The 13577-nt window shown below is 44.6% G+C and overlaps 1 protein-coding gene across 1 annotated transcript in view; it reads right to left on the bottom strand.

The window, feature by feature from the left end:
• The window catches only part of caln1 (calneuron 1), a 337365-nt gene that overhangs the window by 284603 nt on the left and 39185 nt on the right, over positions 1–13577 (bottom strand). The window contains exon 3 of the mRNA XM_072589560.1: positions 2438–2581. Within this exon, the coding sequence (XP_072445661.1) occupies positions 2438–2581 (144 nt within the window). The remainder of the gene's footprint in view (positions 1–2437; positions 2582–13577) is intronic.

Here is a 13577-nt window from a genome sequence, read left to right as displayed (position 1 = left end):
CTCAACACTTGATGTCCCTTTCTGGTACCCATACTAGTTGTACAAGGAGTTTAATTCCTCTCTTTCAACACTGCTGATGTTCTCTATCTCATAATGTCCACTGCCATCCCTTCTCTCCTTTCAAACTTCACCTCCATCTGCATCCTATGGGACCCTGTCCTATCCTCCCCTGCACGCAGTATACTTCCCATATCATGCCTAGTTTTCGCAAACCTCCAGGTGTGAACCACTTCAATCAAGTTTCTGCCCCAATAAGTCAACAAAAAAAAAACAATCTGCCAAAATCACAAAAGCTATCCTCTGTGATTTTGATCATAGCACACTATCCTTCCTTGTTTTCTATATCTATGATTTGGAGCAGCTAATCCAATCCATCTCTGCTGTTGCCCGCTCAGTGGAACTGAATCGTAGATACCCTACAGTGTGGAAACAGGCCCTTGAGCCCAACAAGTCCACACCAACCCTCCGAAGAGTATCGCAGCCAAACCTATTCTCTATTATCCTACATTTACCCCTGACTAATGCACCTAACCTCCACATCCCCGAACATTGTGTGCAATTTAGCATGGCCAATTTACCCTAACCTGCACATCTTTGGATAGTGGGAGTAAACTGGAGCACTGGGAGGAAACCCATGCAGACACGGGGAAACTGGAGCACCTGGAGGAAACCCACGCAGACACGGGGAAACTGGAGCACCTGGAGGAAACCCACGCAGACACGGGGAAACTGGAGCACCTGGAGGAAACCCACGCAGACACGGGGAAACTGGAGCATCCAGAGGAAACCCACGCAGACACGGGGAAACTGCAGCATCCAGAGGAAACCCACGCAGACACGGGGAAACTGGAGCACCTGGAGGAAACCCACGCAGACACGGGGAAACTGGAGCACCTGGAGGAAACCCATGCATACACGGGGAAACTGGAGCACCTGGAGGAAACCCACGCAGACACGGGGAAACTGGAGCACCTGGAGGAAACCCACGCAGACACGGGGAAACTGCAGCATCCAGAGGAAACCCACGCAGACACGGGGAAACTGGAGCACCTGGAGGAAACCCACGCAGACATGGGGAAACTGGAGCATCCAGAGGAAACCCACGCAGACACGGGGAAACTGGAGCATCCAGAGGAAACCCACGCAGACACGGGGAAACTGGAGCACCTGGAGGAAACCCACGCAGACATGGGGAAACTGGAGCATCCAGAGGAAACCCACGCAGACACGGGGAAACTGGAGCATCCAGAGGAAACCCACGCATACACGGGGAAACTGGAGCATCCAGAGGAAACCCACGCAGACACGGGGAAACTGGAGCACCTGGAGGAAACCCACGCAGACATGGGGAAACTGGAGCATCCAGAGGAAACCCACGCAGACACGGGGAAACTGGAGCATCCAGAGGAAACCCACGCATACACGGGGAAACTGGAGCACCTGGAGGAAACCCACGCAGACACGGGGAAACTGGAGCACCTGGAGGAAACCCACGCATACACGGGGAAACTGGAGCATCCAGAGGAAACCCACGCAGACACGGGGAAACTGGAGCACCTGGAGGAAACCCACGCAGACACGGGGAAACTGGAGCGCCTGGAGGAAACCCACGCAGACACGGGGAAACTGGAGCATCCAGAGGAAACCCACGCAGACACGGGGAAACTGGAGCACCTGGAGGAAACCCACGCAGACACGGGGAAACTGGAGCATCCAGAGGAAACCCACGCATACACGGGGAAACTGGAGCACCTGGAGGAAACCCATGCAGACACGGGGAAACTGGAGCACCTGGAGGAAACCCACACAGACACGGGGAAACTGGAGCACCTGGAGGAAACCCACGCAGACACGGGGAAACTGGAGCACCTGGAGGAAACCCACACAGACACGGGGAAACTGGAGCACCTGGAGGAAACCCATGCAGACACGAGGAAACTGGAGCATCCAGAGGAAACCCACGCAGACACGGGGAAACTGGAGTAACCAGAGGAAAACCACACAGCCACAAGGAGAACGTGCAAACTCCATACAGAGAGTTGCCCAAGGCTGGAATTGAACCCAGGTCCCTGGCACTGTGAGGCAGCAGTGCTAACCACTGAGCCACTAACAACAAGTAAAAATAGAATTGCTCTATCTGTCTATCAGTTCACTTAAAACGGAAGTCAACCTGAGACATCTCCTTTTGTATTTTTACTTTTTGAGACACGATATAGGTTGAGTACATTCACTCCAAGGCAAAGATATAATTGTCTCAAGCAAAGCTATCACCACATGCAGCTGAAAATTATTCAGTCATTTGATCTTTAATATTCCAGTAAGGTGTAATTAGATTACCTTTAAATAAATATTTAAGAGTTGTGGTTTATAAATCAGGTACATTAATCATACTGCACATATCTACTGCATAACAGCAACGTGATAAATTTTCTCCTACCATCCATGTCCAGCCGTTGCATGATGATTGCCAGTTCCACCTCACTGGGCATATAACCCAAGGACCTCATCGCCATGCCCAGTTCTTGCTTGGAAATGAAACCATTGCCATCACGATCCAAAACTCGAAAGGCTTCTCTTATTTCTGTTAATGTACATGAAAGAAAGAGCAACAGTTCCAATTGAGTAAAGATAGAACTTCCTTGCATTTGTATAATGTCATTCCTGACCCTGGAATGTCCTAAGTGGCTTTATATCCAGTGAAGCACTTTTGGAAGTGTTGTCATTATTGTAATATAGAAAAATGATCAGCACATGACAAAGTGCTAAAGGCCATAATGACCAGATCATTTGTGCCTTGTACAGGAACAGCTTAGAAACAAAGAACATAGGAGCAGGAGTAGGCTATTTAGCCCTTTGAGCCTGCTTCACTATTCAATATGATCTTGGCTGTACTCACTATATCCCCATATCTTTTGATGTACTATAGCACCTTGAAAGAAACATTTTGGTTTCTTTATGGAACTTGTGGTCAAACAAAATAGGGAAAGTTTCTTTATTCATTAACACTGAGCAAAATTATAAACTAGCACTGAGTAGATGATTTTATGATTTCAATATTGTGCACACAGGATATTTTCCCAAGGTCCCCATTAAAATAACTTCATTTCACAGAATTACTGCCCATTGTGACAAATATGTAAGTGCAGAAATTAAAACTTTCCATCATCATTTCTAAATCCATATGGCAAGAGTACGTCTTAGGCAGGAATTCCCCTACTGCATTTCATGGTCTCACTGATCTCAGTGGAATTGCTGCAATTGACCTGAATAAGACAGAAGAAAAATCAACTAATTTTCTAATATGATTTCCATTCAGTGGCCTGTGCTGGCAATGGTGTGCTGTCCGTAGACTTCAGTTGTAGATAGCATTAAACTTGACTGGGCAGAACTACCCAGCTATCCCACCCTATCCAAAACAGTGAAATATTCTCCACGTAAGCTGAATTTAATTAGCTGGTACATTGGGTTTTGTCTGATGGAACGCAGGTTTCTGAAGTAAGCTACGATTTTCAACTTGCAAGAGACAGGGCTTCAATGAAGCAGTGATGGCAAAGAGGGTTACCAAAGTGGAGACTTCCTTCGTCCCAAGCCTGTATAGGACCTGGCATGTGTCTGCAGGCTTGCATGCACAAAGAACTGAGGCACACCCACACTAAGAAAAGCAATGTGAGCCCTGCTATAGGTATTCTCGGGCAGCCAACAGGCTAAAATGGAAAGGTAAAATAACCCAATTTGTCAGCCATATTCCACCCAAACAGTACCCATGCTGTAGGGTTACAAACCCTCCAGGATTGTCCTCGAGTCAGCAAGAACTAAAGTGTAATCTCAAGAGTTGTTGTGTGCATTCCTGGAGAATACTGAGAACATCATTTCATCTATCATACAAATAAATCAAAGAACTATGGATGTTGAAAATCTATAACAAAAACTGAAATTGCTGGAAAGAACGCAGCAAGTCTGGCAGCATCTGGTGAGAGAAATTTGAAATATCATGAGAAGTTTTGGGCCCCAGACCTGAGGAAGAATGTGCTGGCCCTGGACAGGTCCAGAGTTTACAGGAATGATCCTAGGGATGAAGACCTTGTCATATGAGGAGGGGTTGAGGATGCTGGGTCTGTGCTCTGTGAAGGATGACAGAGGACTACAGAACACTGAGATGCCTGGATAGAGTGGATGTGAAGATGTTTACACTAGCAGGAAAGATTAGGGCCTGAGGGCACAGCCTCAGAATGAAGGGATGACACTTTGGAACTGAGATGAGGAGGAATTTTTTCAGCCAGAAGGTGGTGAATCTCTGGAACTCTGCCAAAGAAGGCTGTGGAAGTCAAGTCTCTGAGTGTATTTAAGACAGATAGGTTCTTGATTAGTAAGGGAATCAAAAACTTTAGGGAAAGGACAGGAGAATGGGGTTGAGAAACATGTCAGCCATGATCGAATAACAGAGGAGGCTAGCTGGGCCAAATAGCTTAATTCAGCTCCTCTATCTTATGGTCCTTAGGTCTAAAGCAGAGTAAATGCTTTGAGATTTTTAAAAATATTTTGTGTACTTCTGCTTATTAGTTAGAAAAATGCTGGAGGCAGAGATAAAGGCTATTTAACTAAGAGTTTAAAATAATCTAAGTTAGGTGACAGGACCTGTTAGTATGGGGAGGTGGTGTATTACAATGATGGACAGATTGGGCAAACGATGAAGAAAGGATGCAGTGTGGTTTGTCATGTGATGCAAGATTTGAGAATCCATCCAGCCAGAATTGGAAAACTAACCAAGTATTCAAATAATAAAATGAAAAGTCTGAAATACTAATTATTTCTCTCTCCAATTAGGACTCTCCATATAACACACTTTCTGTTTGTATTTCACATTACCAGCATCTGCAGTTTCTGGCTTTTGCCCATGTAAAACTATCAATCCCATTTCTAGCAAAATAGCAGTGTCATCTTAGGCACAGTATCAAAAGATGCCAATATATTAGAGTCAGTGCAGATATTCTCAAGGAAGAGGAAGGTAAATCTCACAGGGTTTGATGTCATGAGCAATACAGCTTTAAGAGCCATTAAGGTATGAATATGATGTCAGTAACTTTATAACTCTGTAAACCTAAATGATCTCTGACTTCATGGAGGGAGCAGGAGGCCTTCAAATACTGAGAAATAAGGTTGTTCCTGTCTCCACACTTAATGGATGTGGCTTCAAAGAGAATTTGAAACATGTGCAAATTAAATCTTAAAATGAAAACCCTCAAATGTAACATCAAGAAAAAAAATTGGAATTAGGACACAGGCATTCTATGGACAGTTAACTCAGTGCTGCTCCACCAATATCTCATTACCAACTCCCCTAACACCCTTGTGATGTATTGCCATCACTCCATAGGTTTTCTACTTAGCCTCGTTGAGTACCACTGAGTGTCTCTCCTTGAAGACTTATTAGCTTTGTGTTTTGAATGCTGGTTCTGACATTCACTTAAGTCATAGAATGTTAATCCTACATCATCCCGTTACGGCAGGCATATCGCTAATACTTCCTCCAGTGAATATTTCCAGAAAATAACAGTTTGGCATTTTATCTACTTTTATTCAATCCCATTAATATCATTAAGCAATCTCAATTCCACGTTTTGAACACTTTTTATCACACGAAACAGCTTAATTGTTTTATTCGATTTCTGCATCAATGATCATTCGATCTTTCAACTATTCATCCTGTTAACATTTCTTTTATTATTTGTCCCAACTGAATTATTTCATGTACCACCACATGAATTCTGATCAACACCTCTCTTAACATTCTTGGCTATCAAAAAAACCAATAATCTCATTTTTGAAACATTTGATTTTCACTTCAGAAAAAAAGAGTTCCAAATTTACAATACACGTTGTGTTAAGAAGTGCTTTCTGATTTGATTTTTAAAAGACTTAGGCTTAATTTTAAAGTTTTTTTTATCCAAATCAATGGTAATACTAGACAATTAAGATCCTTGAGTAAAACCTTGCTTGACAGATCATGTTTTAACTTTGAAAATTGTGTACTGAGGTGGTCAGTCACTAAACATATCCACTCAAGGCTGCCACTTTACTGTTAACAAAAGAAGTTAAGTTTTTCAAAGGAAAGAAACAAAGATACATGATAATAAAGATACAACACTTTTTCATAGCAATATCCTTGATAATCAATCCTAATGAGGTATCTCATTCATTCATTTCTAACTCAATTGACAAAGATCTATACATTCCTTTTCAGCAGCTTTCTGCACATTCATCAGATGTGTTTCTCTCTACCTCATCCTTCGACACACAGCCACAGGCTAACTCACTGATTTCTCTCTAAGGAGAAGCAACAAGTGGTTTTTTTTCCAGTTACTTTGATGTCTTTCAGGCTGACAAAAAGCACATCCACTGGTATATATCTTTTCTTCGAAACATAACCTGCATCTGACCTTTCTTTCTTTTGGGTCATGAAATCTAAAGTTAGCAATTATCACATCAGGTCACTTGTCTAGTCATTTAGCTCAAGTCACATAATTTTTTTAAAGTGCTGTTTATACCTATTGGTCCGAGTGTGCCCCAACACCGTGTTTTACCTGATCCAGCAATCCATATGTTCTCTCCTGTAATGTAGAAACTGTATGTGGATATGATGCGGTGGAAGAATCCAGCAGAGACTTAATTACAAACAACTATGATTTATAAATATTACATTCCTCAGGCACGTAAGTGCCTGGGCTAACATCATCTTATTAGATTAGAAGAGAAAAGCATGTTTGCAATATGCTTCAAATGATCCAAGGTAAGAGGGATGTATAAGGTCATTATACCCTCAGGCCAAATGTTATTACATAGCGACGATATCAACAGCATGTCTCTTAATGATATAACACAATACCCACTGCTGAAAGAAAATTTCCTGACCCTTTCAAAGCCAAAGAAACTGAAAACTAGAAGTCTATTTACTTGTGCTTGAACTCAATTTTCCAAATAATAACATACTATACTCCATTATCTTAGGTTATGCCCCCTTGTTCTAGATTGCCCCAAGGGTACTTTATCCATATCTATCTCATCAAATCTTAAAATTAAATGACCTCCTTTTTTAGAACAGAAGCAAATGGAGGAGTAATGGCAGAAAAAAGTGATAATATCAAAACGCTGTTTTCCTTCATTCAAAAATGCCACTACTGTTTCTGCCATCTGTTGCTTCTGACAGAAAGATTCCTGCAGTGCAGATCCTAGACCCACTTTCTGTCCTCATCTAGCTTCGATGTGTCCAAAATCAAACAAATAAGGACTGAAAGGTAAGCCTTACATACAGAAATGTGAAGACAAAGTGGCCTGAATTTATTGTCTTATCCATGTGCTGCATTTCTCACTCTGAGCTGCATTTAAATGGAAATTAGATAATAAACACGAGGGAGAAAAATATATGTTATGCTGATAGTGTTGGAAAATTTTAAAATTCCATCATTGTAGAATGCTTTCGGCCCAACAAGTCCATATCGACCCTCCAAAGAATAACCCACCCAGACCCATTCCCCTAACCTATGACTCTACATTTACCCTGACTAATACACCTAACTCACACATCCCTGAACACTATGGGCAATTTAGCCTTGCCAATTCACCTAACCTGCGCATCTTTGGCCTGTGAGAGGAAACCAGAGCATCAGGAGGAAACCTACACAGACACAAGGAGAATGTGCAAACTCCACACAGATAGTTGTCCAAGTCTGGAATCGAACCTGGGTGCCGGGTGCTGTGAGGCAGCAGTACTAACCAGTGAGCCACAGTACCACCCCACACTTATTTTCAAATCTTTCTATCATCTTACTCCTGCTATCTTTGCAACCTCCCCTAGCACCACAAATTTCAGAGATAATTTCTCTCCTTCATTTCTGGTCTCTTCAAAGTCCCTGATTGTAATCACTGTACCATTGATGAAAGTGCCCTCAGTTACCGAAATGCCCCAAAGAAGTGGAATTCCCTTCTTAAAATTCTTAGTCTCTCTCCCTCTTTTCTCATGTGACAGTCCTTAAAATCTACTTCTTTAACTAAGCTTCCAGTCATCTCTCCTAACATCACCATTGTGGCTTAGTGTCATATTTTGCATGACAACCTTCCATTGAAGCATCTTGGGACATCACACAACATTGAGGAGCTATATAAGTTCGAGGTTTTGTTGTTTAGTTGACATTGCCAAAGGTGGGCGGTGGGGGGGAGCGGGGGGAGGAGGGGGCATGAGTAGGACATGTGGAGCACCAACACCAGCATGGATGAGTTGGGTCAAGTGGCCTGTTTCAATGTTATACTCTTAATCAGCTTTACATCTCTAGAAAGATCAGTATGAGAAAATGATTTCACATCTGAAGATTTTACTTGATAAATTTACAAAGAATAATGTGGCTTGTTTAATTGGTCCTTCAATTATTTTCAAACAGTACATCAGGACAAATTAGTTAGTTAGTTATTTGGATGTGGGAGCCAATTATAATATTTCCAGTTTGAAGATATAAAAACCTGATGGGAATGTGAGATATGAGGAGGATACAAAGAGGCTTTGGGGCATTTAGACAGGCTGATGGAACAGGCGAGAGCATACTAGATTTAATTTAATATGGTTAAGTGCAAGGTTAACCACTCTGGTAGGAGGAATGAAGGTGTAGACTTTCTCTTAAATAGTAAGAGATTGGGAAATGTTGATGTCCAAAAGAGAGCTAGATGTCCTCATTCTTAAGTCTCTGAAAGCTAGCATGCAAGTGTGGAAAGCAATTTGGAAAGTTGCCAAGTTTGGGTGAGGATTTGTGTACAGGAGCAAAGAGGTCTTTCTTCAACTCATTCGAACACTGGTGAGATCAGACCTGTAGTTTTCTCGTTCTCTTGCCAAAGGAAAGATATACTTACCAAAGACAGAGAGCAGTGGAGGTTCATCAGTCTGATCCTTGGGATGGTGGGGCTATCCTATTAGCAAAGGTTGAGGAGAATAAACCTTTATTCTCTGCAATTTAGAAGATTAAGAAGTGATCTCAAAGAAACTTACTGAAATGAGGAAGAACTACTTCATTCAGTGGGTGGTAATTCTTTAGAATTCTCTACGCAAAAGGCTTTTGAAGCTCAGGCATTAAACCAATCAAGATAGAGAACAATAGGTTTCTAGTGACTAATGTCATCAAGACACATGGCGATAACACAGGAAAATCGTGCTGAGGTAGATTATCAGCCGTGCTAGTGAATGGTAGAACAGGCTCAATGGGCTGAACGGCCTGCTCCCGCTCCTTTTTCCTATTAATTTGACAGTAACCCTATCTCACTTGAAAACACCTGCACAGTTATCACATGGTAATTTTGATGTCAACATAGTTACCTAATGGCCATCACCTTCAGCTCCCTATTTACACGAAATCCATTTGCTCATTTTCTCTTTGCAAAAAATACTCATTCAAATAGATTTTTTTCCCAACAGCATATGGCAGACTATAGTGAGCACCAATGTCTTGCATCCATTTAAATCAATAGGACTAATAATTGGAGCACTCCCCAATCAAAACATGACCTTCACCCAGATCAGTCCTACACGGTCCCGGGCCGGAGGATACACGACAACATCCACCTGGTCCGGGACCTGATCCATTTCTGTCTCTCGACCAGGTGAAGGCATTTGACAGGGTGGATCACGAGTACCTGCTCGGGACTCTGCGGGCATTCGGGTTCGGGATGCAGTTTGTCGCCCGGATCTGACTTTTGTACGCCGCTGCAGAGTGTCTGGTTAAAGTTAATTGGTCCCTGATGGCGCCCCTTCGCTTCGGGAGAGGAGTACGTCAAGGCTGCCCCTGTGGGGCCAGCTGTATTCCCTGTGAGTGGAGCCTTTCCTGCGCCTCTTGCGGAGGAGGTTGTCGGGGCTGGTTCTGCGCGGCGCGGGCACAGGGGTGGTTCTCTCGGCCTATGCCAATGACGTGCTCCTCACTTTCATCGACTCGGCTGACCTGGGGAGGATGTGTGAGTGCCAGGCCGTGTACTTGGCAGCATCTTCCGCCAGGATCAACTGGGCCAAATGTTCCGGACTACTGGTCGATCCGTGGCAGGTGGACCTTCTGCCAGAGGAGTTACAGGGGTTCAGCTGGAGTACCACCCATCTCCTCTACCTGGGGGTCTACCTCAGCCCGGCTGAGGAATCCTGGCTGGCCAACTGGCAGGAGCTGGAGGCCAAAGTCTCGGCTCGCCTAGGCCGGTGAACAGGACTGCTCTGAGTGCTACCTTACAGGAGTCGAGTGCGGATCATAAACCAGCTGGTGGCCGCCATGCTGTGGTACTGGCTGGTCACTTTGGTCCCGCCTCCTGGTTTTGTCGCTGACATCCAGAGAACTTTGGTCAACTTCTTCTGGGACAAAAACATGCACTGGGTCGCTGCGCAGTTTCTAAGTCTCCCTATTAAGGAGGGCGGCCAGTCGCTGGTGTGCATACGCACCCAGGTCGCGACGTTCCGCCTTCAAACCTTGCAGCGATATCTTTATGTCGAGCCTCCTCCTAGGTGGTGCGCCCTGGAGATGTACTTTTTCCGCCAGGTGCATAACCTCAACTACGACATGCAGCTCCTGTTTGTCAACCGTGACGGTTTGGAGGTCGCCCTCAAGGTGCTGCCTGTCTTTTACCAGGACCTGATCACTGTCTGGAACATGGTCGAATCGCGTCGCGCCTACCCTCCGGCTGCAGTAGCGGCTGTCGTCAGGGAGCCGTTGCTCAGGAATCCGCACCTCCGTACTCGCGGGTTCGAGTGGCTGTCGGAGGGGAGGGCCGTGGCGGTGAGGGCGACCAGGGTCGGGGACGTGCTGGGTGCCGGGGGCCTGGGCTGGACGCTGCCGCAGGACATAGCTAGCAGGGCAGCGGTAGACGTCCGGTACGTGGCCACCGCCATCCGACGCCTTAAAACGGCGGTGCTCGGACCCGACGTAGTGCACCAGTTGGAGGACACTCAGGTGTGCGGTGGGATCCTGTCCATGCTCACCCCAGCCCAGACGGAATTTCACATTGGCCCCAAGGTCCCGTACTTCCCGCGGGAGCCTGTGCCCCACAACCTGAGCCGCCTCCGGAATTTTAGTTTTGTCCCTTTTAAGGACGTAAAAAGGAAGGCCCTGTATAGACTGCTGCTGTACACCGTCCACCTCTTCTCCCTCATCCACCGTCCGGACACGCCTTGGCGTGCCCATTTGCCACCGGGCGGTGGGGATCCCCAGTGGAGGGCTCTCTACGCGGGAGTCCTCCCCCTTTCTCTCGGGGATCTGGGGGGGTGGCTGCTGCACACAGCAGTCCCCTGCAACCGCAGATTGTGGTGGTTCACGGACTCCCAGCCCAACTGCTTGTTCTGTGGTGCTGTGGAGTCTGTGGACCATGTATATATTGGGTGTGGGCGTTTGCACTCCCTTTTTGATTTTCTCAAAAACCTCCTCCTCTGCTTTTGGTTGCACTTCAGTCCCACGCTCCTGATCTTCGGGCACCCGGTCCGGAGAAGGGAGGGCAGGTCCGAGGACCTCCTCGTGGGTCTGCTCCTGGGCCTGGCCAAACTGGCCATAAATAGGTCCAGGCAGCGGGCCGTGAAGGGGGTCGTTAGGGCCGACTGCCCGCCCCTCTTCCGCGGTTAAGTTAGAGCCCAGGTGTCTCCGGAAAAGGAGCACGTGGTGTCCACCGACACCTTAGAGTTGTTCAGAGAGAGGTGGGCACCGCAGGAAGTGGAGTGTATTATTTCGCCTCCAACTCTATTTTGATTTAATCCCTGCCGTCCCCTTCACTGTTTGATCACACAGCATTGCCCTTTGATGTGAAGGGCAGTGCTTGTCACTGGCCACTCAGATGTTTCTTTTCCTGGTGGTGGAAATTTGAATAAAGATTCATGCACCTTGTGTCTTTCACTGTGTCTCATACCTGCACACACACAACACGGGTGCTGGGGATAAAATAAGCACTACTGCAGTTAGGCGCTAGTGTAGGGGAAAAAAAGAAAAAAAGAAGAACAAAAAAGAGTGTTCCTGACATAGTGTGCCAGTTGGAGGAAGAAAAAAAAGAAAAAGAAAATCAAAACATGACCTGAGACTAAAACTGCTATGATATAACATCCATCAACCTTCTATATTTAGTATTGCTACCCTAGAAACAAGTTCTCCTTTTCAGAGGATCAGGAGGTCAACATACAAGGTGTGGTAGAGGGAGGATATCAAGGAGGAAAGAGATTAAAGCAGGGAATTAAAGAGCTGGGTAATTAAGGAGGTGGGACAGTTCATTGGAAAACATAGTGATCAGAAGCTGCTAATTAATTTACTGTGGTAAATAAGAAGTTTACAATTTACCATTGAGCACCACAGTCAAAAGTAAACATTGCAGAGAAAGCTTGAAGAATGCATTGGATCAAATCTTTGAATATACCAAAAGTTTAACACCTGTTTCAGATGCATTTCCACTTTGGTCACCGATATGTCTGTTTTACGTATCATCATTCTCGCACAGAATTGATGGGCAGTAGAAGCCTCTAAGAGTCTATCACGCTCTCTCTCAGCCAGTCACGAGCAGTTTTGCAAATACTGCACTGCACAAAATGTAGCCACTCACAATGAATTGGAAACCAAATGTGCATTACATTTGTTTGCCCAATTTTCCATTCCCGATGTTCTGAAGCTGCACAACTGACATAACTGAATATAAATCAGTCCTTGCATATGCTACATGGTGCCATTAGCTAAATATATTTGGAGACTACAATAAGACAGTTTCATCTAAGGCAACAAAAGACAAGCTATCTTAAAATCTATAGACAGTAGGTTTCAGCACATATCTTGGGAGGTAATAATGAGTTTTGCGTCTTAATTAAAATAGAAATGATAAATCCCAGGATGTTCAAAATATTAAATTAAGGCCACTCAACTTCCTGACTTGGAAATAAAGTGACACTGAGGGAACAATCTGGATCAGAATCTTGGAACTCCTTCCTTTACAGCATTGTGGGTATACCTACACTAAAATGGACTGCAATGATTCAGGAAGTCAACCCATCATCACCTTCTCCATAGCAATTACGAATGAGCAACAAATACTGGCCCAACCATCGACACCCACATCCCATGAATAAAAAAAATTGGCATTTACTGAGACTTTATTGAGAGTTACAAGCAAGTTGCTTATTACTCATCATTCATTTGGCATTCCCAGGATTCAAAATTCACTGGTGCCAGATTCCTCACTGCCAGTATTGACTCAGAATATTTCGGCCCAAATCTGCTAATAAAGTACTAGTTGGACTTAAGAATTAACTGAAAATGTTTTGCACTCATTTCAATAGCCTCAAATAGTCAAGGTGTTGAGCCTAACTGATCTATATAGTACTGTCTCATTAACTACTGTGCGCTCTAGTGATCTAAATCCTGACTTTACTACAGGCAATTTTGGTCTTGATGTTAAAATATTGTCAAGTGTCCCACCAATATAGTCTGTCCCCAATTAGCCAGCCTGGATTCAGTGGGGAGATCACAGTGGAGATTTTACTGTCTGCAATTTCTTTCATTGCTGAGTAAATGCTAATGTGGGAACACGTGCATGAGAAA

The sequence above is a fragment of the Chiloscyllium punctatum genome, chromosome 19 (assembly GCF_047496795.1).
Source record: "Chiloscyllium punctatum isolate Juve2018m chromosome 19, sChiPun1.3, whole genome shotgun sequence".
NCBI lineage: Eukaryota > Metazoa > Chordata > Chondrichthyes > Orectolobiformes > Hemiscylliidae > Chiloscyllium > Chiloscyllium punctatum.
Note: the sequence above shows the minus strand (reverse complement) of the source record. Positions and strands in the feature narration are given on the sequence as shown.